The sequence below is a fragment of the Macaca fascicularis genome, chromosome 2, assembly GCF_037993035.2.
Source record: "Macaca fascicularis isolate 582-1 chromosome 2, T2T-MFA8v1.1".
Lineage (NCBI taxonomy): Eukaryota > Metazoa > Chordata > Mammalia > Primates > Cercopithecidae > Macaca > Macaca fascicularis.
This window is the reverse complement of record NC_088376.1, coordinates 78,714,725-78,737,321: the sequence shown is the minus strand read 5'-3', so window position 1 is coordinate 78,737,321 and position 22,597 is coordinate 78,714,725. Positions and strand designations below refer to the sequence as shown.

Sequence of the window (22,597 nt, the reverse complement as noted above, 5' to 3'; positions counted from 1 at the left end):
ATGTCAGGTGAACACCTACATTGAAGTCTCTAAGACTGTCAAGCAGAAATGTGATGGAGAGAAATACTGAGCAGGTTGCTGAAGTTCAGGTGGAAGAGATCCTAGATATTGACACAGGCAATAAGTGGATGGTGGGGACCTACAGTAGAGGCAACTTTGCTGAATCATAATAGCAGAATCATATTCTGGAAGCAGCACTGAAGAGCAAATCGAAAAATTTTCTCTCTCCTGGTGTGTGAAAGGAAGTGGAAAGGAGCTAGGTCCTATGGGAAGTGCTTTGGTGAAGACTGTGTCTAAGTAAAGGTGGCTTTCAGTTGATGTAAACTTTTGAGTGAAACATTTTTGGGAATGGTTTAAAGCATAAGATACATAAATGACTATTTAATAGAAGCTCCATGGAATGGCAGTAGGGGTTTGGAAGGAACGACAGTTAGTACAGAATTGCAAAGTTTCAGTAGCTAATTGGGTTGACAGTGAGAACGTCTGAAAGATGACTTGTGGGAGAAGTTTGGGCTCAGTGTGGCAGATGAAGGCATTGGTGGGAGTTCAGAGGTATTTGTGAATGCCAGGGAGGCTGATAATGACAACATAGTCTGACCCCAGTGGCTTAGATAATATGTCTGTGTGGTAAATCCACTAAGATTTCCTGCCCCCTGATAGCGCCCCTTCAATACCTACTGGTGGGGGAGTCAGCACATTAATAAGTCATAGGCTTTAGTATATTAAGTTCCTGACATTTGTATATACAAACATATACAGATATCCATCTTTCTATCTATATGTATATATAGATATGCATGTATTATATATGTGTATGTACATGTGTGTATATGTGTATATGTGTGTTTGCGTAAGTATGTGTATCCTTGGTTCAACCCTACCTCCAACCCTTTCCCAAATGGATAAAAATCAGACCTATGAGGAAATTCTATTTGTCTAAAAATAGCAGCTAGCAGTTTGTTCACTGAAATATTTTTATGCAATTTGAATTACTTGAAATAAATATGGCTGTGTTCATAGAGCAGAACAATATTAATCATAATAATAAAAACAAATTATACAATTTCCCGAATAATGGGTTCATTTTGCTTGGGCATATCTATCCATTCCATCTAGGGTAGCCTATAACCACACTAATCATATTTCAATTCAGATGTATCATTAAAGTAATCATACTGGATAATTTGGTTATGAAAAATGAGATTAGATTATCTGTAACTTGTATAACATTAGCAGTTTAAAAATAAAAGTGTGGTTCATAGAAAAATTGATTATTTCAATCTTGTTTTCTTTTCTGCTATGTTTGGTACATAGCATCTGAGCAGTTACTTTGAAGAATGTGAAAAATAACTGCCCCTTTGAAGCAAAACCACTAGATTCACTGAGAATAATTAGGCCTACATTTTCAGATGACTGCAGTTGGTACAGCCATAGATATAGAGGAAGCCATTGTTCTCATATTCTCACGTACAAATTGAGCAATTGAGCATGCAAATTGCAAATTGAAAACTAGGCCTGAATTGACAGTATCTATATAAATGCATACCATCCTTCATTCTCGTTTGTGTACTTTAAATGTTGGTTTTAATAAGATCAAGGCAAGCATGTTCAATTGGCAAGTGTATTTTATTTCCTAAAATATTAAAATCCCCAAATTTTAAGTGAAGATTTATTTGAAATATCTAGCAGTGAATCTTATTTATTCAATTTTTTTTGACTAATATTTAGGAAAGTCAGGGATCACTAATAACACTTTTGAAGGATAAGTCTGTGATGCCTACACATGTAGTTCTCTAAATTGGGCAAGTAAAATAATATGGTTTCTATAGTAATGTAAGCAGAATAGATTAGTCACAATTCAGTTTAGATTCAGCTTACACAAATATTAGACTGTGTGCCTCAGAAAGAGCAGAAATAGAAAAGATGTATTAAACCTTTACAATATTTGAACACTAGCACTTTCCTAAAATCATTACATGATGACATATAATGATTTTTGTTTAAAAGACAATTTATGTTTTCAAAAATTGGTTTACGTATATTTTTAAAATTTATTTTCTTTTTTATGATTTCTATTAGATTAATTAAAAGGTACACATATGCTTTAATGATGATCTCCTATTAATTTTATATTATTCTTTAAAAATAAATTTTTGTTCAAAATGCACCAAAGCTACAGCTTTCTAATGTTTTTGTTAGTAACTTAAACTTTCACTGAATAAGATAATATACACCTGACAAATAGTGTCTATTTTATTAATACAGTTTTCTGCTGGAAAAGTGAAATTAAAATTACTGAAGGAACAGATTCAAGGTAAATAGTTTATCACCATGTTATTAAATGCTAAAGATATTCCTTTCTTTTACATTTGAATTACAAATAAAGTTAAAGTTTTAGAATTGTTCGTGCAGTATAAAGATTCTAAACCCGCAAATCATGACACGTTGATTTTCAACATAAATTTTATTCGAGTATTTTGGGGAGCTTTTGTGTCAAAAAAGTAAACTTAATACATGATTATAATAATAGTATTTTTCAAAAGTGAGGACTTTTACAGCACTGTTCCTTAAATTTTATTGATGTAATGTTTTAATAAGGAAGATAATTTAAAAGTGTAAATTATAAATTAAAATTTCACTCTAGAAAAGTTTTAAAAATAGAAAAATTGCTTTATATCTTAATAGATTGTTTAATAATAGCAAAACCAAAAATGTAATTTGAATTTATAATAATTCTCAAGGAAATAAGATGTTTTTCTGGAGGATAGTAAATACATTTAATGTTGCATGATTAATATAATTTGGTAGAAAAAATTTAGAAATATATATAATATATATTTATATACATATATGTATTATGAATATGTATAATTATAAATGTTTAGAATTTGTTCTATGTGGGCTTCAGTTAGATCCAGAGATGGGAAGTGTGCATAGTTTCATTAATTTATCAATTGGAAAGCTTAACATTATATTTTTAAACGATTGGAGTAACATTGTTTTTTTTCTTGCAGAGCCAGTGAAACCAAGAGTTAATTATAAAATGGCAAATTCTTCAGAATGTGAAAAACCCAAGATAAATGGGAAAGTTTGTGGACAGTGTGAAAACAAAGCTGCTCTACTAGTATGTACACTATATGGTATTTATATACATATACTGTGTAGTAGGTATATTAAGCAGTTAGAATTTTCACATGGCCTCATATACCGCTCCCGACTTAACTTGCTTGGTAGCCATATACTTTTTCTTCATTACTGTTATTGTGGGTTGAGCATGCATGCTGCTGGGGACAGCCAACACCTGTACTTACTCTCTGAATTTCATCCTCTCATTCTCGTTTAAAGACATCACCTTAGACTTTGTCCCAGCTCCTCTGAATCATACCTATTAGCACACAAACATGCTGCAGTATCTCCCATCCAAAAGCAAAGCCAAACCAAAATTTTAAATTTTAAATTTAAAAAATCCAAACAAAAAAAATTCTTTATGACCTCCAAGTCTGCACCCCATTATTGTAAAACTCTTCTGAAGAGTTGTCTGTACTTGCTTTCATCATATTGTATCCTCCCATTGTCTATTTTTTTTAATATTGAGGCATAATTTACTATGAAATGGATGGGCTTCAATGTACAGTCAGATACCTTTTTATTAATGTACGTAGAAGATTACCTTTATCCTGGAAAGTTCTCATGTGCCTTTTCCAATCAATCCCCAACACCAAGGCCACTACTGTCCTGATTTTTAACACTATAGATTTGGTGATATCTGTTCTTGAACTTTATGTAAATGGAATGATATAGTATATATTTTTGGCTTCTTTTGCTCCACATGGTGATTCATCCATGTTAAATTTATCGGTAATGTGTTCATTTGTATTATGGAGCAGTATTCCATTGTACAGTTATAACACAGTTTGTTTATCCATGCGTATATTGAATGACATTTGGGTTGTTTCAGTATTTTTGCTATTATGTTTAAGGCTGCTATGGACATTTGTGTATGTCTTTTTTTCTTTTCTCACAAGTGACATATATCCTTCTCTCTCTCTCTCTCTCTCCCCTTTTTTTTTTCTTGAGAGAGAGTCTGGCTCTGTCGCCCAGGCATGAGTGTAGTAGCGCAATCTCGGCTCAATGCAAGCTCCGCCTCCCGGGTTCAAGCAATTCTCCTCCTTCAGCCTCCCAAGTAGCTGGAATTACAGGCATGCACCACCACGCCCAGCTAATTTTTTGTGTTTTTAGTAGAAATGGGGTTTCACCGTGTTAGTCAGGATGGTCTCAATCTCCTGACCTCATGGGACCCACCCTGGCCTCCCAAAGTGCTGGGATTACAGGTGTGAGCCACCGGCTCCCAGCCTATATTCTTCTCTTAAAAGCTATAAAGTGAAGGCTGGGCATGGTGGCTCACGCCTTTAATCCCAGCACTTTGGGAGGCCGAGGTGGGCGGATTACGAGGTCAGGAGATCAGGACCGTCCTGGCTAACACGGTGAAACTCTGTCTCTATTAAAAACACAAAAAATTAGCCAGGCATGCTGGCGGGCCCCTGTAGTCCCAGCTACTCAGGAGGCTGAGACAGGAGAATGGCGTGAACCCGGGAGGCAGAGCTTGTGGTGAGCCGAGATCTCGCCACTGCACTCCAGCTTGGGGGACAGAGTGAGACTCTGTCTCAAAAAAAAAAAAAAAAAAAAAAGCTATACAGTGAAAGTGAAATGAAAAAGTTACAGAAAATTATGACTTCTGACTGCTCTTTAACTTCTCATTGGTACCAATTTCATGAACATTTACAAAATTATGGTGATATACATATAAAATAAAATGTATCAACTTAGCTATTTTAAGTATACAGTTTAGTAGCCTTAAGTACATTAACATTGTTATGCTACCATCACCAGCGTTCATTCACATAACTGTTTTCATTTTGCAAAACTGAAACTCTATATCCATTAAACAATCACTTCCTCATCCCTATTCCCCCCAGTCCCTAGTAAATAGTATTTTACTTTCTGTCTCTGAGATTTTGACTACTCTACCTGGTATAAGTAAAATCATACACTATTTGCCTTTTAGTTATTGGCTTATTTCACTTAGCATAATATCCTCAAGGCTTATTCATATTGTGGAATGACAGGATTTCTTTGTTTTGTAAGGCTGAATAATATTCCTTTGTATGGATGTGCCACATTTTGCTTAATTGTTCATCCATTGGTGGACACTTGGGTTGCTTCCCCCTTTTGGCTATTATGAGTCATACTGCTATGAACATAAGTGTACAAATACCTCTTTAAGACCTTGCTTTCAGTTCTTTTGGGTATGCACTCAGAACTGGAATTACTGGGTTCCCATTCTCTCTTGAATTCTCTCCATTCAGTTTTGGGTCCCCACTACTATCCAGGAACTGTTTGTCAAGGTCAACCAGTGACTTCCACATTCTCATATACAATGGTCAATTCTCAGTTCTTAATGTATTAGGAATATTTTATAGTACAGTATCCCTCTCCTTATCGATGATTTTCTTCAGTTGGCTCGCTCTGGGACACTATGATTTCTTGATTTCATTTGACATTGATATCTGTTTCTTCTCTGTCTTCTTTGCCGGTTTTCTGTTTTGAACTCTTAATGTTGGAATGCCACAGGGCTCTAATCTTGTCCATCTATACTTACTCTTTAGCAGTATCAACCACTCTCTTGGCTTTAAAGACCCTATCTATATTGATCATCCCCAAATTTACACATTCACCTTATACCTCTCCCCTGAAATTTTGGCTCAGTCTAGCTACTCAACACCTTTATATGAATGTCTAATAGGCATCACTATTTTAACGTGTTCAAAATTGAGCCTTTAATTTTTTTTCCAATAGTCTTCCCTCACAGTTTCCTCATATCAATAAATATCAACTCAAATATTACCTACTCTGATAGCCCTTTATAAAATAGTAAAAGCTAATTTGCACTCTCCAGTTTTGTGAAGCTATTTCTTTTGTCTATGTAATATTGATCATCATTTAATATATATTTGTTTATTTTCTACTTATCTGCAATGTAAACTTCATGAGGGTAGAAGTTTAGTTTTGTTCACTGCTGTGTGCTTACCACCTAGAATTATGCCTGCAGTATGGTAGGCACTCAACAAATATTTAATGAGTGAATTATTTATTTGAAACTATTTCATAATATAGACATTCTCTTAATTTAGACATATTTTCATTTCAGTTATCATCGAAGGTACTGCAGCATCATTTGCAATTTTAAATATAACACATAGGTAAAAAGCAGTTTCCTCTTCGAAGAATTTAATGATTATATATACTAATATTTGTATATTATGTTATAGTTTTAGAGAACTTAGCCATAATCATTTCTGACTTAAATCTATATTGTTAGGTTTATTTAATGGCAGTTTTAACTGGACTCTGAGTTAGAATGCTGCACATCTAATAAAGAGCTAATAATAATATTAAATGTAAAACCCTAGCTCTTGGTAGTATAATATTCTTCTTATTATATTATTTTATTATTTGATATGATGTTCGACAATAAGGAATCTTAAACAATTATTACTGTCCAGAAATTTGTAAAAATTATAAACAAATGTCTTAAGTTAAAAGTATGAAAGCTAAAAGGTGCTTACAGGTTGAATTAAATTGTTGGGATCTGCTCCTAATGATCTGAAAAGGAATTATACAGGAGCTATGAGTCAGTATTTTTTGTGACTCCTACTCTGTGGTAAGCACTTGAGCCATGGAACTTGAAAGGTATGACACAAGTAGATAGAGCTTGACCTGAAAATAAAGGATCTGTTTTTCAAGAAGGAAGGAAAAGTAAGAAGAAGGATGTCCCAGACAAGATAAGCAGCATGTGCCTTGGCTGGAAAGCACATGAGAGTGACATTGTATGCAGTGATTAAACAGCTGATTTACCTGAGAAACATTGTGTAGACAAGCCAGAATTTAGAATAAAGAATTTAAACAGTCTTTTAAAAGATTTTAAGAAATAATGTTCTTTTATTTGAATAAAAATAATATCCCGTATTAGTTGTCAACACATAATAATAAGCTATTTAAAAATTCAAGTTAGGCAGATTTAATGAAGTAGACCATGGTACTGTTAAACTCTGATGTTATCTTTTGTTCTTAGCATCTGTCATTGCATATGGTTATGCTGACTGGATAATTAGAGTGAATATATATATTTGAAGGCCACATACATGTATATGTGGATATATATAAAGGAGATATATATATGTGTGTGTGTGTGTATATATATATATATTTCCCTGGCCTTCACCAGGGAAAATTGTGTATGGGAGATAGGAGTTAAGGGCTTGTGTTTTGGGAGTTTGAAACTCAACTTTACCTGTTATTAGCTATGTGACCTTCAGCAAATGACTTAATCTCTCTTTTTCTCTGTTTCCTCATTTGTGAATAGGTTACTAGGGATAATAGTAACCTGTACCTCAAAGTTATTACATGTAATGAGTTAATACATGTAAAATATTTAGCATTGTGTCCAGCACATAGATGGAAGATAATAAACAGTGTGCTTTTGTTGTTGGCAAAATTTTTAATGACCTATCCATTTACATATATTGATGGCAAAGACAAAGCCCAAAAGTTCCAATTTTCTTATATATTAATTTGGCAAATGTGAATAACTTAATTAAACTCAAATGGATTCTGATGCTTAGCACAACTGATCTGGCATTCATCAGATTAACAAGATATTTGTTAAAACTGCAGTTGGATATTCCATCATCGAGGAAACATCTGTGGTGGAAAGGAGTCCTTATTTATATTTTTAGCATGTTTCTGCCAGTTGTCCAAACTGCCTAAAAGGATTTTCCAGTTGGAGGTCATTTTAGCTCAATTTGAATCCAAATATCCTTGTATAACAAAATATATAAGCTTACTCTGCAAGTCCAGCATTGATCTTCCAGTCTACAAATATTCGTTTGGCTACTTTTACTGAAAGTATGTTGTTAACAGATACTTGGCTTACAATTATATGCTGAAACTCATTTTCAGTTTTCTGCATTTTAGTGTAAAAACAGTGCCAAATGTTTAGGGGAAATTCACTTAAAATTAGCAAGTTTTAGTAAATAAAAATTATGCAGAGTATATTTTGAAATACATATTAATATAATGATATAACCATGTATTTATATAAAATTATCATTTTAAAGTTTATTTTACACTTAGAATATGGATTTAGGATAATGCTTTTATCATTTCTCCAGAAGAATGTAGCTCATGAAACAAGAATGGAAAGAGGGGACTAGTTTCTATGCTAGGGATAGTGTTTATTTTTCTTCAGATTAAGTAAAAAGTCCATCCTGTTTTAGCTAATCACACTTGAAAAATATACATTTGGATTTTGGTACATACTAGACCATGCATTCATTTTAAATGCTGAATTTTATTTTACTGTGGATTTTATCAAGGTTTTTCAATACAAATGGTCCCTGACTTACCATTTTTGACTTACAATTTTTTGACTTTAAGATGTGTAAAAACAGTATGTATTCAGTAGGAACCATACTTCAAAGTTCAAATTCTGATATTTTCCCAGGCTAGTGATATGTGGTAAAATACGATGCTAGGAAGTTCATAGTCAGCCATGTGATCATGAAGGTTAAAGAAAAACACAAGATATTCAACAATTTATTATAAAATAGGTTTGTGTTAGATGATTTTGCCCAAACGTAAGCTAATGTAAGTGTTTTGAGCACATTTAAGGTTAGCTAGGCTAAGCTATGATGCTTAGTAGGTTAGTTGTGCTAAATACGTTTTCAACTTATAATGTTTTCAATTTATGATGGGTTTATTGGGCAGTAGCCACATTGTAAGTTGAAGAGTATCTGTAACTGATTACTATTTTAGCTTATTGTAAATGATTAATTTAATGATTAGTAATGTGTGTTGTGGTTAAGAGCTTAAGCTTTGAGCCACATGGTAGGATTGAATTCCTGTCCCCACTGTTAGCTTTTATGACTCTGGACAAATTCTTCATCATTATGTTCCTTTGTTATTCCTCTTCATTATGGAGACACGATAATGATTGTAAATGTATAGAGTTGTTGAGAGGATTAAATTAGATAAAACATATCATATCACTGCTTTGTTAAAATTTATTATTATTATTTTTATTTTTATAGATTTAATTGGTACAAGTGAAGTTTTGTTACCTGGAGGTATTGCGTAGTGATGGTGTCTGGGCTTTTAGTACCCACCATCTGAATGGGAACATTGTAGCCACTATGTAATTTTTCAGTCCTTACCCCTCTCCCACCCTTGCAATATATGGAGTCTCGGATGTCTATTTTTCTACTCTGTATGTCCATGTGTTTAGTTAACACCTGTTGTTTAGCTCTCCCACTTACAAGTAAGATCATGCAGTATTTGACTTCCTGTTTATGAGTGATTTCACTTAGGATAATGGCCTCCATCTCGTTCCTTTCATGTTGCTGCAAAAGACATAAAATCATTCCTTTCCGTAGTGGAGTAGTATTCCATGGTATGTATCTTACAGCATTTTCTTTATCCAGTCAATTGATGAGTCTTCAGAGAAGCCGTTAGGGTTTTCTACTCATAAGATAACATCATTAGCAAACAGAAATAATTGAAATAATTTGACTTCCTTTTTTTCCAATTGAGATTTTTTTTTTTTTTTGAATCGGAGTCTCGCTCTGTCGCCCAGGTTGGAGTGCAGTGGCATGATCTCGGCTCACTGCAACATCCTGAGTAGCTGGAACTACAGGAGTCTGCCAACGCACCCGGCTAATTGTTGTTGTTGTTTTTTGTTTGTTTGTTTGTTTTTTAGTAGAGACGGGAGTTTCACCATGTTAGCCAGGATGGTCTCGATCTGCTGACCTCGTGATCCACGCGCCTCAGCCTCCCAAAGTGCTGGAATTACAGACCTGAGTCACCGCGCCCGGCCTGAATGCCTTTTATTTCTTTCTTTTGCCTGTTCTGGCTAGGAATTCCAATACTATGTTGAATAGAAGTGGTAAAAGTAGGCATCCTTGACTTTTTGTAGTTGTTAGGGGGAATGTTTTAGACATTTCCCAGTTCAGTAAGATGTTGGCTGGGGTTTGTTGTCTTATGACCTTTATTATTTTGTGAATGTTTCTTCTGTGCCTAGTTCGTTGAGGGTTTTTATCATGGAGTGATGCTGAATGTCATCAGATGCTTTTTCTGCATCTACTGAGATATCATACAGTTTTGGTTTTAATTCTGTTTATGTGGTGAATCACATTTATTGGTTTGCATATGTTGAGACATCCCCTATCCCCTGGATAAGACCCACTTGATTATGGAGTAGTATCTTTCTGATGTGTTGTTGGATTCAATTTGCTAGTATTTGTTTTGAGAACTTTTGTATCTATGTTTATTAATGTTATTGACCTCTAAACTTTATTGTGTCCTTGCCTAGCTTTGGTGTCAGTGTTACACTGGCTTCTTAGAATGAGTAGGTAGTATTTCCTCCTCGATTTTTTTGAAATAGTTTCAGTATATTAGTATCAATTTTTCTTTTTATGACTGGTAGAATTTGCTGTGAATCTGTCTGATCTTGGCTTTTTTTGTTGCTGTCGTTCTTGGGAAAATTTTTATTACTGATACAACTTCACTACTCATATTGGTCTGTTCAGAATTTCTGTTTTTTTCCTGTTTCAGTCTTGAGAGGCTATGCATTTCCAGGAATTTATCCATTTTCTATATGTTTTCTAGTTCGTGTGTGGAGATGCTCATAGTGGTCTCTGATGATCTTTTGTATTTCTATGGTATCACTTGTAATGCCACCTTTATCATGTCTTATCGTGCGTATTTGAATCCTTTCTCATTTTTCTTAATTTAGCTAGTGGTCCACCAATTTCATTAATTTTTTCAAAGACCCAATTTTTCGTTTTGTTGATTTTTAAAATTTTTTGGCTCAATTTTATTTATTTCTTCTCTGAGCTTTGTTATTTCTCTTTTTCTGCTAGCTTTGGGTTTGGTTTGCTCTTGTTCTGTTGTTGTTGTTGATGTTGTTGTTTTTGTTGTTGTTGTTCCTTGGGGTGTAATGTTAGGTTGTTGACTTGAGATCTATCTTTTTGATGTAGGCATTTGATGCTATATAGCCCGCTGCCCGTTAGTTGGCTGTGATAAAGGGGCTGGACTGATCCTGGGTCCCCAGCTGAACACTGGTGGGTTAGCGATGGCTATGTTGTGGGCCAGCCACCAGGAAGGGCAGAACATTCTCTAATGGAAAGGCCAGCAGACAGTTTTGGGAGAGACTGACAGGCATGGGGTGCTTGATCTGAATGCACCAGGTCATGCATTAGCAGTGGCAGAGCATGAGAACACCCAGCCTCCCCTCTTGCTCCCCGGCCCTGCAGACAGGAAGGGCACCAGTGGTCTCTGGGCAGGACTCAGACCCTTGGGGTATGGGCTCCAAGAATGGCACCTTAGTGCAGCTGCTCAGCACTTGGAAGCCTATGGGATGTCACATGAGTTCTAGCCATTCCTCTGTGTGATATCCAGACACCTCCCTACGCTAGTGTGGAGGCCTATGGGGCTCCCAGATCTCTCCATACTTAGGATTGCATAGGTCCATGGTAGGAATGTGAAAGCATTGGAAATCCTTCACTTACTCCTTCCCTGGGTCCAGATCCCAGTGACCCCAAGCAGGAAGACCTATTTCTCTTTTCTTCACCCTTAGTGTCTCCCATCATCTCTCTGCTGAATTCCGGTGTTCTCTTGCAGGCAGTCTGTTTGAAATGTGAATATCTACTTGATACTTTGGCTCCTGTCTATAGAAAGACACACCCAAGGTACATTTAATCAACCATCTTGAACCTGTCATCCAATTTCCGTTTCCTTTTCTCTTTCAGTTTTGCTTGGCACCATCATAGGTACAAAGTGTTTTACATTATTTAACTTGTCCAACAATTTTAAAATTACATTTTTAAACATCGTAATTTGGAAGTTAAATATAAACTTGCCCATAATCATTTTATCAGTTATTAACATCACAGACATGGTAACATAGTTCCATCCAGTATTTTTTTCTTATAAAGTATTTTTCAGTATTTTTTTTTTCCTTTGGAGATGCTTGTGAGAAAAATTTTAAAGCCATATTTTGAGAACCACCAGTAAAGGAGTACCTTCCAGGGAAGTGTATAGGGATTTTGGAGGGCAAAGAGTATGCATATCATTTGAAAGTAATTATGTCATGTAAATCCATACGGAAAGATAAAATAACTCATAAAAATGAAGGATTATTCACCCAGAGATAATACTGTTTAGTTTTTACCAGGTCAAGAAGTTTGACCTGAGGCTACTGGTTGTTTTATAATTTATTCAGAAACTATGCATACATCCATGCATCTAAAATATACATCTAAAACCTACATTAAAACTACTACATTTATTTTGTTATAAGAATAATTAGTGTTTTCAAATTAGTTTTCCTAAAGAGTCAAGTCTTAACTGGGACAACTAGTCCCTTAACTAGTCCTAAGCCTGGGATAGGCTTCTCAAATCTGATGATATAGGTATTTAATTAGAGAAATAAATATTTAAAACATGACATCTTTATGCAAACACTTTCTAAAAATCATACTCTTTTATAAGATTACGTAACTTTTTAAAAAAATATCTTTTTAGGTATGCCTTGAATGTGGAGAAGATTATTGTTCAGGATGCTTTGCTAAAATTCACCAGAAAGGGGCACTAAAGCTCCACAGAACAACTCTTTTGCAGGTATGGCTTTCTAAAATGATTTACATGTAGTGTGTTTATAAAATGTTTTCACATAAAGACATTTAAAATGTGTTTAGTTATGTAGACCTCAGGATGATTTACACTAATTTCTAAAATTCTATTATATACAGACAATCCTGAGGTATATCTTAAAATTGTTTTATTGAACACTAATCTAGACTCTATTTTACTATTTAAACTGTTTTAATGTAGTTGCAGAAACAGCTTAGAGTCTTCAGATTATGTATTCTGACTGTGAACTTGACACTTAAAAATTAGACAATATTTTAATCGTGTTTTTAAATGAACGCATAGGTTATTTTAAGTATTATTTCTACGGTTTTTAGATATAAATCTCTTATGTTTTCAAGTTTATTTAAAAATTAGTTCTTATTTACCTTGCCCATTATTATTTAGGAAAGCTTATCTCTCAGGTTTCTATTTTTCCTTCTGTACATATAAAGACCTTTTATTTATCCTTATATGATCACTGATTTTGGAAATGCCTAAACTCAAACTCTGTCAAGTGGCTTTAAGATTCTAATACTTAAACTACAAATACGGTTAGATATAGACATGGCATTACACTAATTACAGTTAATGATGCATTGCTTTGTCATAGATCTTATTCATTTTATAGTAATTTATTCAACAAATATTTATTGAGTACTTCCTAGAAGGCAGGGTGTGTGCTAGGCAGTGACCTTACAGAGATGAGTAATGGTAGGATCCTACTCTTAATTAGTTAAGGGTTTTAATATTATCTGTAGGCAAAGGAATGGAGATAATCAGATCTGTGTTTAGAAAGATTACTGGTGAATTTCAATCTTTACATTTACCTCAACATACTGATAAATATCAGTAGCCATCAAGGGTGCTGATGACCCAAGGGTGCTGATGACCACAGAACATAAAACATACCTAACTAATATTCACCAAAGTCAGTGACTTTTGAGTGACCACCCAATGTTTAGAGCTTCTGGGCAGAAAGGATGAAGGGAAAAAAAAACAAAAGCCAACCTGATACTTGCCTCTCTCATGGTATTACAATCAGATAGTCATAAGAAATGAAAATTAATTGATATAGAAGTGAGTCTAATTGTTAATATATGAATAATATCGAATTTAACTAAAAACATTCTCTACTTTGAAGATAAATACTGTAATATCATTACGACAGACGAGTTCATATTAGGAATTTTTCATTCAATGATTTATTCAGCACATTTTCTGAGTTATCACTCAGTGACTTTAAGCCCTATGCTAGCTGATATAAGAGATACAAAGAAGAATGAGACATGGCTCCTTTCCTTCAGTGTCTGAGCTTCAAGATTTATCCAAGTTTGATTTTCTTCTTCTTGCGCTCTCTCCCTCCCTGTCTTCTCCTCTCCCTCCCACATAATTTCAAAGGATAGACTTTGCCATAATATGGCTTATTGTGATCCAGATGCAGATATGACACCAGTTGAAATCATAATTACTAAAAGCAACATGACATACAATGTGCTTTCTAAACATTGAGTATTATTTTGTTTTATGCTAATGTTTTTAAAGTGTATGTATCCTGTATCTTAACAGAAGAAAGTGATCATTGCAGGTTGGAAATTTATCAAATTCCAAAGGTAGACTGGATTAAATTAGTGAGAAAATATCTACCAAATATACACTTCATTATATATATATATATAATGTATATATAATATATACAATGTATATATAATGTATCTATATATAATATATACAATTATATATAATGTTTACTTTTTTTGTACAAATTCCTTCAGTTTACATAGTTCTTTTGCACAGAACATTTATGACAATCTACATACTCCTTCTGCTCCCTTTCCATCTTTATTGAGCCATAATTGACAAGAAAAAAATGTGTACAATTAAGGTGCATAATTTGATATTTTGACATATATATATACACATTTTGAAATAATCTCCAAATTCAACATAATGAATGTTTCTGTCACTTCACATTACATCACCATTTTTCTTTCTTTCTTTCTTTCTTTCTTTCTTTCTTTCTTTCTTTCTTTCTTTCTTTCTTTCTTTCTTTCTTTCTTTCTTTCTTTCTTTCTCTTTTCTTTTTCTTTCTTCTTTTCTTTCTTTCTCTTTCTTTCTTTCTTTCCTTCTTTCTTTCTCTCTGTCTCTCTTTTTCTTTTTCTCTCTTTCTCTTTTTCTCTCTCTATTTCTCTTTCCTTTGTTTTCTCTCTCTCTTTCCTTCTTTTTCTCTCTTTCTCTCTTTTCTTCTTTCATGGTAAGAACATTTAAGATACTGCCAGCATTACATTCTTTGGTTTTGATTGCAGAGGAGGGGAGGTTGCTAAGCCACAAATAGTAAAATGATATTTAAGTTCCTGATAAATAAAATAATGTTAAGTTCCTAATAAATGATATTTAAGTTCCTAAAAAATAAAAGGTATTTTTAAAAAAATTATATAATCTTATAAAAGAGTATGATTTTTAGAAAGTGTCTGCATAAAGATATCATGTTTTAAATATTTATTTCTCTAATTATATACCTATATCATCATTTATTAAGCTCTAATAAATGAGTTTAGAATACTTATTTATCTCTAAAAGTTAGCATACATGGATTCCATAATATGTACACAAATCAAAGAGCTTGGCAAGGAACCATGAATCTTTGCAAGGTTTCTTCAAATATTGCGATTCTTTTATGTATATGAATTTAAAGTTAAATACAATAAAGAACCATGTCTCTTCCTTGTTTATGTTACTACTTTATGTTTCCACACCATCTGTGGAGAGCAAAGTTGCTACTTGGTGCTTTTGTTGGGGAGAGTCCTGGAAAGTGCATTGTCTACTAGGGAAGTGGAATTGTGAGGTTGGCACTTAGCAAAGAGCATACACAGACCTCCTGTGCTGGGAGCTAAACCTATAATGATGTTATTCTCTTTTTTATAACATTATTTCACCTAACGGAATTGCTAAGGAGTAAAGTACTTTGAAGGAGACAGCTTTTTGGTTCAGCTAATTCTTAAAGCAAATTTGTCCGTTTATTCATAAAACAAAAATTTTAAATTAAAATGTTTTTTTTAATTTAGATTTTGCATGTATGTGATTTCATATAATATTTTTCTTTCTGTGTCTGGCTTATTTCATTTACCGTAATGTCCTCCAGGTTTATCTATGTTGTCAAAAATAACAATATCTTCTTTTTAAAAGGTGAATAATATTCCATTTTTTGTATATAGGTGGAAGCAACTGTGTGAGGTAGTGGATATGTTAATATGCTCGATGGTAGTTATCATTTTACATGTATACTTATGTCATGTGCATGTACATGCATATCAAAACATCATGTTGCACATTTTTGTGTACTTTAAATATACACAATAATAAATAAATTAGATGATTTTTGAAAGAAACAATTTCAAATTGTACTACATACTCTCTCCTATAAATAGAACACAGTGAACAGTTTCACTATATGTGAGTGTCTCATGCCCATTATAATAGCCACCTTTATTATAAGAAATAAAATAAGAAAGAGGTCTCAAATAGCTGATATAGTGTTTATTATGACATATTCCCCATCAGAAATTCACTGTTCTGCTTAGTACTTAATTTTTCTCCTTTATTCTGGTCTTGCCCATTCTCTGTCATCATTTCTTGACTTTAATCAATTGTCTTGTAGCTATCTGCTATTTTCTTTCTATCTCGATTCTCTGTTTAATCTTTCACTTCTTTTTTCAGTCAACATGCTTTTTTCTCTTGTTGTTTTTATCATTTTCCTATGCATTTAGTTTTTGTTGTTGTTATTGTTGTGCTTTGGCTTTGATGGCCATTTGGTCAAATAATCTCTTTTTGTTTAGCTCTCATTAACCAATCATGTAGTAGTTTTAGTTTTTTATTGTTTTGTTAACCATTAAAGTCATGAGGCTTTGTTGACTGCTGAATTCATTCCTAATTTGAGAAGTTAGGGAAGACATCTGATAGATGAATATTAAGCATTGCTATATAAGAAGCAAGTATTCTAAGCTAACAGTGATTACACTTTATATTCTTTAACCTATGCTGTCATTTGTGCTTAATATAAAGTGTAGTCAAATTTGATAGTTGTAAACTATTTCAGCCTTTATCCAACAGCCCAGTAGGTCCTGTGAGTTTAGTCAGTAGGGATCATTTTGTACCACCGTGTCTTGTTTTACTTAAGATTCCTGAAAAATTGAAGGCAAATATTTACATGTTGACTAGTATTGTAATTTCAAAGGGCCTTTCCTTTGATTTATGATTGATTTGTACTTGGCAGTGATTCAAAACACTTCAACTTTCTTTGCCTTTTCCAACCTCTGTTAAATATTTAATTAACTGAAAAATGAAGCATAAATGCATGAGAGGGAATTACTAAGAATTTAAATTTTACTTCTACATGTAGAAAGATTGTTAACACTAAGGGTTGAAACAAAAGTTATTTTCAAATGAGAAATGAGGTCTTAATACATCAGGCATTCCTATTTCCTTTTAACAATTTAAGATCAGACAGAAGAGACAATGTTAATCAGAGAAAATAGAAGATGAGGGAACACAAACAAAAGGCATTCTATTTGTGAAGTATGACATGCACAAGGGGAGTTAGATTAAGTAAATCATTAATAGATTATGGTAATTATGTTTTCTTAATTGGAATGAAAAGTTTCTTAAATGAAAAGGAGGCCGGGCGCGGTGGCTCAAGCCTGTAACCCCAGCACTTTGGGAGGCCGAGACGGGTGGATCACGAGGTCAGGAGATCGAGACCATCCTGGATAACACGGTGAAACCCCGTCTCTACTAAGAAATACCAAAAACTAGCCGGGCGAGGTGGCGGGCGCCTGTAGTCCCAGCTACTCGGGAGGCTGAGGCCGGAGAATGGCGTGAACCCGGGAGGCGGAGCTTGCAGTGAGCTGAGATCCGGCCACTGCACTCCAGCCTGGGCTACAGAGCGAGACTCCGTCTCAAAAAAAAAAAAAAAAAAAAAAAAAAAATGAAAAGGAGAAACCTTGGGAAGGTGGGTAGTATTAATGAAAGAAAAAATAATTAAGGTAGAATTTCCATGCAGTTTTGGTTACTGTAACCTTGTAGTGCAGCTTGAAGTCAGATAGCATGATGCCTCCAGCTTTGTTGTTTTTGCTTAGGATTGTCTTGGCTATATGGGCTCTTTCTTGCTTCCACATGAAATTTAAAGTAGTTTTTCTAGTTCTGGTTAGAAAGTCAATGGTAGCTTGATGGGAGACCACAGAAGGGGCAGAGTTGAGAACACACAGTTCCTTCTCTCAGAGTTACCAATAAGATTGAAATATGTGGATGACAAGTAAATGTTCTCTCAAAAAGGAATTATCATAAAGTCACATGGTTTTTGAGTCCAGGTATGTGAATATTTTGAAAAAAAGCATGAATTTTCTATTTGTATTAGTTAATGTTATACTTAAGAAAAATAAAATATTTTAAATGTATGTGAGCAATTGAGTATTGTCATATTTTTAACTTATTTCTTAAATATGAATAATGCATATTCCTTATACTACAAGTGTGTGTTCATTGCCCTTCAGTGATTGTTATCACCTGGCATTTCTTCTATCAAAAGTTTTAAAAAACTATGTTGCTATCGACAATCATATCTTCTGATAAATTTTAGGACCTGTGAGAAGGACTCTTTTTTGTCTTGTTCATCACAGTATCCTCAGTGCTTAACATTGTACCTGTCCTGTATAAATCAATTTTTTAAGGAATAGAAATGTGAATGAGTCCTTAGTGGTTCGATTAAGCTTCCAAAACAACTTAAAACTGTATTTTAGGGCAAAATTTCTTTTTCTTTGAATTTTGAAAGCAAGGGCATTTTTTAACCAAGGATTGGAAAATTAAAAGGATTTATGCTATGTTAAGTTGTTAAATTAGTGAAGGGTTAACAAAAACTTTTCCTCCCAAATGTGAGAATTTGACCTTTAATTAACTTTCTTGCCCTTTCCTTGGGAAACAGATAAAGGTAGTCATGTCAACTACGTTCCTAGGCAATATACTTATGGTAAGTGTAACCTCTACTTAACCTCTACTTGGCAAATTACATCTAAACAAGGAGAACTATACATACTCGAAGGAAGATATAGCTCCCTTTGTAATGGGCTTTGTAACTGAAACATCCACTATGGAACTAGCTCTGGAGCTGAGGTGGGGATTGGCTCTGGTGGAAAGTAAGGTTTCTAAATCAGGTGTGTTCCTTATCTACCTGAGCTGTACTTCTGCTTGAACTCTTCCAAGACTACCACCAAAAAGGAACAACTGATGCTGTCCTGCTGGCAAACTATTATTCCTGTCCTCATCCTTCTGAGTAGACTGATGCCAAGAGTGATTTGATGGTAGTCTTGAGATTTTAAAGGTTTAGTTAACACAGACAGACTCTGTGGTGAGTATGGCATTTAAGTCCTTGATGAGTCAGAATTTCAAACATAGAATGGTAGGATAGCCAAAAGACAAATGAAAAACACTTGTCCAGGAATCACTGACAAAAAGTTTTTAAGAACAGCTTTATTGCTATATAATTCATATACCACACAATTCATTCATTTGCAGTGCACAATTCAATGAATTTTAGTATATTTACAGCTAAGTGCAACTATTAGCATAATTGATTTTAGAACATTTTTGTCACCTCAAAATGAAACCCCACACTCTTTTGCTCCATCTTCTTCCTATTCCCCTATATTCTGGAGACCAATACTACTTTCTGTCTCTCTAAATTAGCCTATTCTGGACATTTCATATAAATGGAATCTTGTCATATGTGGCCTTTTATGACTGGCTTCTTTTACTTGCATAGTGTTCTCAATGTTCATCCATGTTGTACCATCTCTCAGCATTCCATTTATTTTTATGGCTGAAAAACATTTCATTGTTTGAAATAGCACATTTTGTTTATTCATTCATCATTTGATGGATATTTGGGTTGTTTCCACCTTTTGGCTATTACAAATAATGCTGCCATGAACATTTGTGTACAAGTTTTTGTGTGGACATATGTTTTTATTTCTCTTGGCTAGATACCCAGTGGTGGAATTGCTGGGTCATATGGTAACTCCATTTTTAATTGTTTGAGGAAATGCCAGACTGTTTTTCAAAGTGGCTGCAGCATATTGCATTCCAATCAGCCATGTACAAGAGTTCTGATTTCTCTACTTCCAAGCCACCACTTGTTATTATCTGACTTTTTGGTCTAGCATCCTAGTAATGTGAAGCAGTAGCACATCGTGGTTTGGTTTGCATTTTGATGGCTAACGATGTTGAACATCTTTTCATGTACTTGGTGGCCATTTGTATATCTTCCTGGGATAAATTTTGACAAGAATTTTTAGAAAACCTAGATGTGGGATAGTTCAGTAGCCTGCACTTTAATGAAGTTATATCTGTGGTAATTACTTTTAGATGCCAGTTCTAAGAAAAGCTAGGGAAGGGGAAATAAAGATAATTGAAAGAGGTAGGGAGAATGGAAAGTAGAGTTAATGAAGAGTTGGGAGAATGTAAGTGGCTTAGTGAGTATATTACAGCAGCAAATGACAGAGCAACCGACACAGTAGAGAGGGTAGCCGCAGTACAGGGTCTTAACCCAGAGATGGCATGAATCAACCTTAAAGGGAGAGGTGGGTGTTTCTGTGATGTTTATGCTGAAGAAATTTTGAAAGATCATATTTATATATGCAAGTTCAGAAGCTTGCAGGGCTACTATGAAAATCACATTAAATGCCAACAATTATAAAAGTATTCTGCTCATAGAAGGTGCTCCATACATTAGGTTTTATCAGTCAGGATATAGTATTAGTAGGAATTCAACCCCATTCCTATACTATCTACATTTAAAGCCCAGAAAAGAATGTAATATTAATGATGAGTCCAAAGGATTCACGAAAAGATTAATTTTGTGTTGAGGGCTGTTTTCTTTTTTTATTACAGCTCTATTAAGGTATAATTAATAGACAAAAACTGCACATCTTTAATGTACACAATTTGATGGGTTTGGACATGTGCATATACTCATTATATCACCAGAATAATGGTGATACATACATCCATCACCTCCAAAAGTTTCCTGTGTCCCTTGCTGTTTTTTTTTTTTTTGGTAAAAACACTTACCATGGACCAGGAAGGTATTACGATAATTGAAATAAGGAAGTTACAGAAGGACAAATATTACATAACTCTGCTTATATGAGGTATTTTAAACAGTCAAATTTATAGAAGCAGAAATTAGAATAGTGGTAGTTAGTGGATAGGGGAAATAGATATTGTTCAATGGGTACAAGGTTAAAGTTAGCAATATAAATGAGTTCTAGGTACGTGATGTACAACATAGTACCTATAGTTAATAATACAGATGTATGCATGTAGGGGTGTTTTTAAAAGCATTATAGTTATACATATTTTGGATATGTGTAGGCTTTTGTATTTAAAAACCCCATGCAGTAAAAGTTTTAGAGCTCAATGTATCAGAGTATATATAAAAATACAGTCTTCCAATTTATTCACACATAGAAGATAATAGACTCTCAATTTTGGAGGGGACCATAAACATCACTAGTCTAACCCACTGTCTGAACCTTTAGTCAATCATATTAATACAGAATATTTGAGGGGCTTTTATAATTGGCAGGTGCTACCTACGTTATCGCATGAATTTTTTCATGGAACCTGACAAATTTTTACAGTAGTTTATTGGCTATATGTTATGTTCATGGGTCTTTATGGGATACCAGTTATCTAATTGTCATATAACAGCAATACTATGTTTAAAAACCAAATATAACAAATTATTAATTGCTACTTGTTAGTCAGTTTATTCTGCTATACCTAAAAATGGTATTCATTTCATTGCATATGAAATTTCTTCCTTATGTAGTTCAAATAAGCTCATGATTTTTTCATGGAATCCGACAAATTTTACAGTAATTTTGCTTGCTATAATATACGTTATGTTCATTGGTCTTTATGAGATACTAATTATCTAATTGTGATATAACAGCAATACTGTATTTAAAAACCAAATATAACAAATTATTTATTGCTATTTTTTAGTAAATTTATTCTGTCATGCCTAAAAATGTTACTCATTTCATTGCATATACAATTTCTTCCTTATGTAGCTCAAATATGAATAATTGCTGAAAGCAGTTAACTCATCTGGATGCAATATACTTGTAATATTAATTGAAAACAATTGCCAGTACTTTCTAAGATAATTAATATAGTGCATAATTATATGGCATCAAAACTGCAAATAGAAAGCAAAATTACAGGTGTGAGTTTCTTATGTTATTTTCTTGTTGCTATTCTGTCTCACTTCTGAGACTGCTTTCTAAGTAGAATTTTGTAATATAATAAAAATTGAAAGGTACAGTTATTTAAATCAAAATCCAATGTTATTATGTTTCCTGAGACCAGGTGCTTTAAACTTTTTTGACAATATGTTACCTTTTCAGCTATTACATTTATATGTTGTCATATTTTAAAATATTTTAACTGGATTAGATATGTTTTATTTCATTATTTTTGTGTTATTTTATAAAGTACTAAATAAGAGTCCAGATTGAATCCAGATTTCATGTTATTTTATAAAGTACTAGATATTGAGTCCAGTTTTATTTAATCTATCTTTTAAATAATAAGGTGCATTCATAAACAGGAGCATGTGTCCAGGTCCTTGGTTTTTTTTTGCCACTCTGTGGGTCAGGGAGGAGTAATAATACATAAATCTTTAATTAATAAAACCAGATAGAAATCAGACCTTTAGAGGAAAGGTTAATCTAAGAGTCTTTTAAGTACTAAAGTAATACTTACATGATGTTGGAATAAGCAATAAATTTCAGCC

At 33.6% G+C, this 22,597-nt stretch overlaps 1 protein-coding gene across 1 annotated transcript in view; it reads left to right on the top strand.

The window, feature by feature from the left end:
• ZBBX (zinc finger B-box domain containing) overlaps nucleotides 1-22,597 on the top strand; it is a 144,256-nt gene that overhangs the window by 23,432 nt on the left and 98,227 nt on the right. The window contains exons 5-7 of the mRNA XM_015445484.4: nucleotides 2,266-2,314; nucleotides 3,015-3,124; nucleotides 12,640-12,735. Coding sequence (XP_015300970.3) covers nucleotides 2,266-2,314; nucleotides 3,015-3,124; nucleotides 12,640-12,735 — 255 coding nt within the window. The remainder of the gene's footprint in view (nucleotides 1-2,265; nucleotides 2,315-3,014; nucleotides 3,125-12,639; nucleotides 12,736-22,597) is intronic.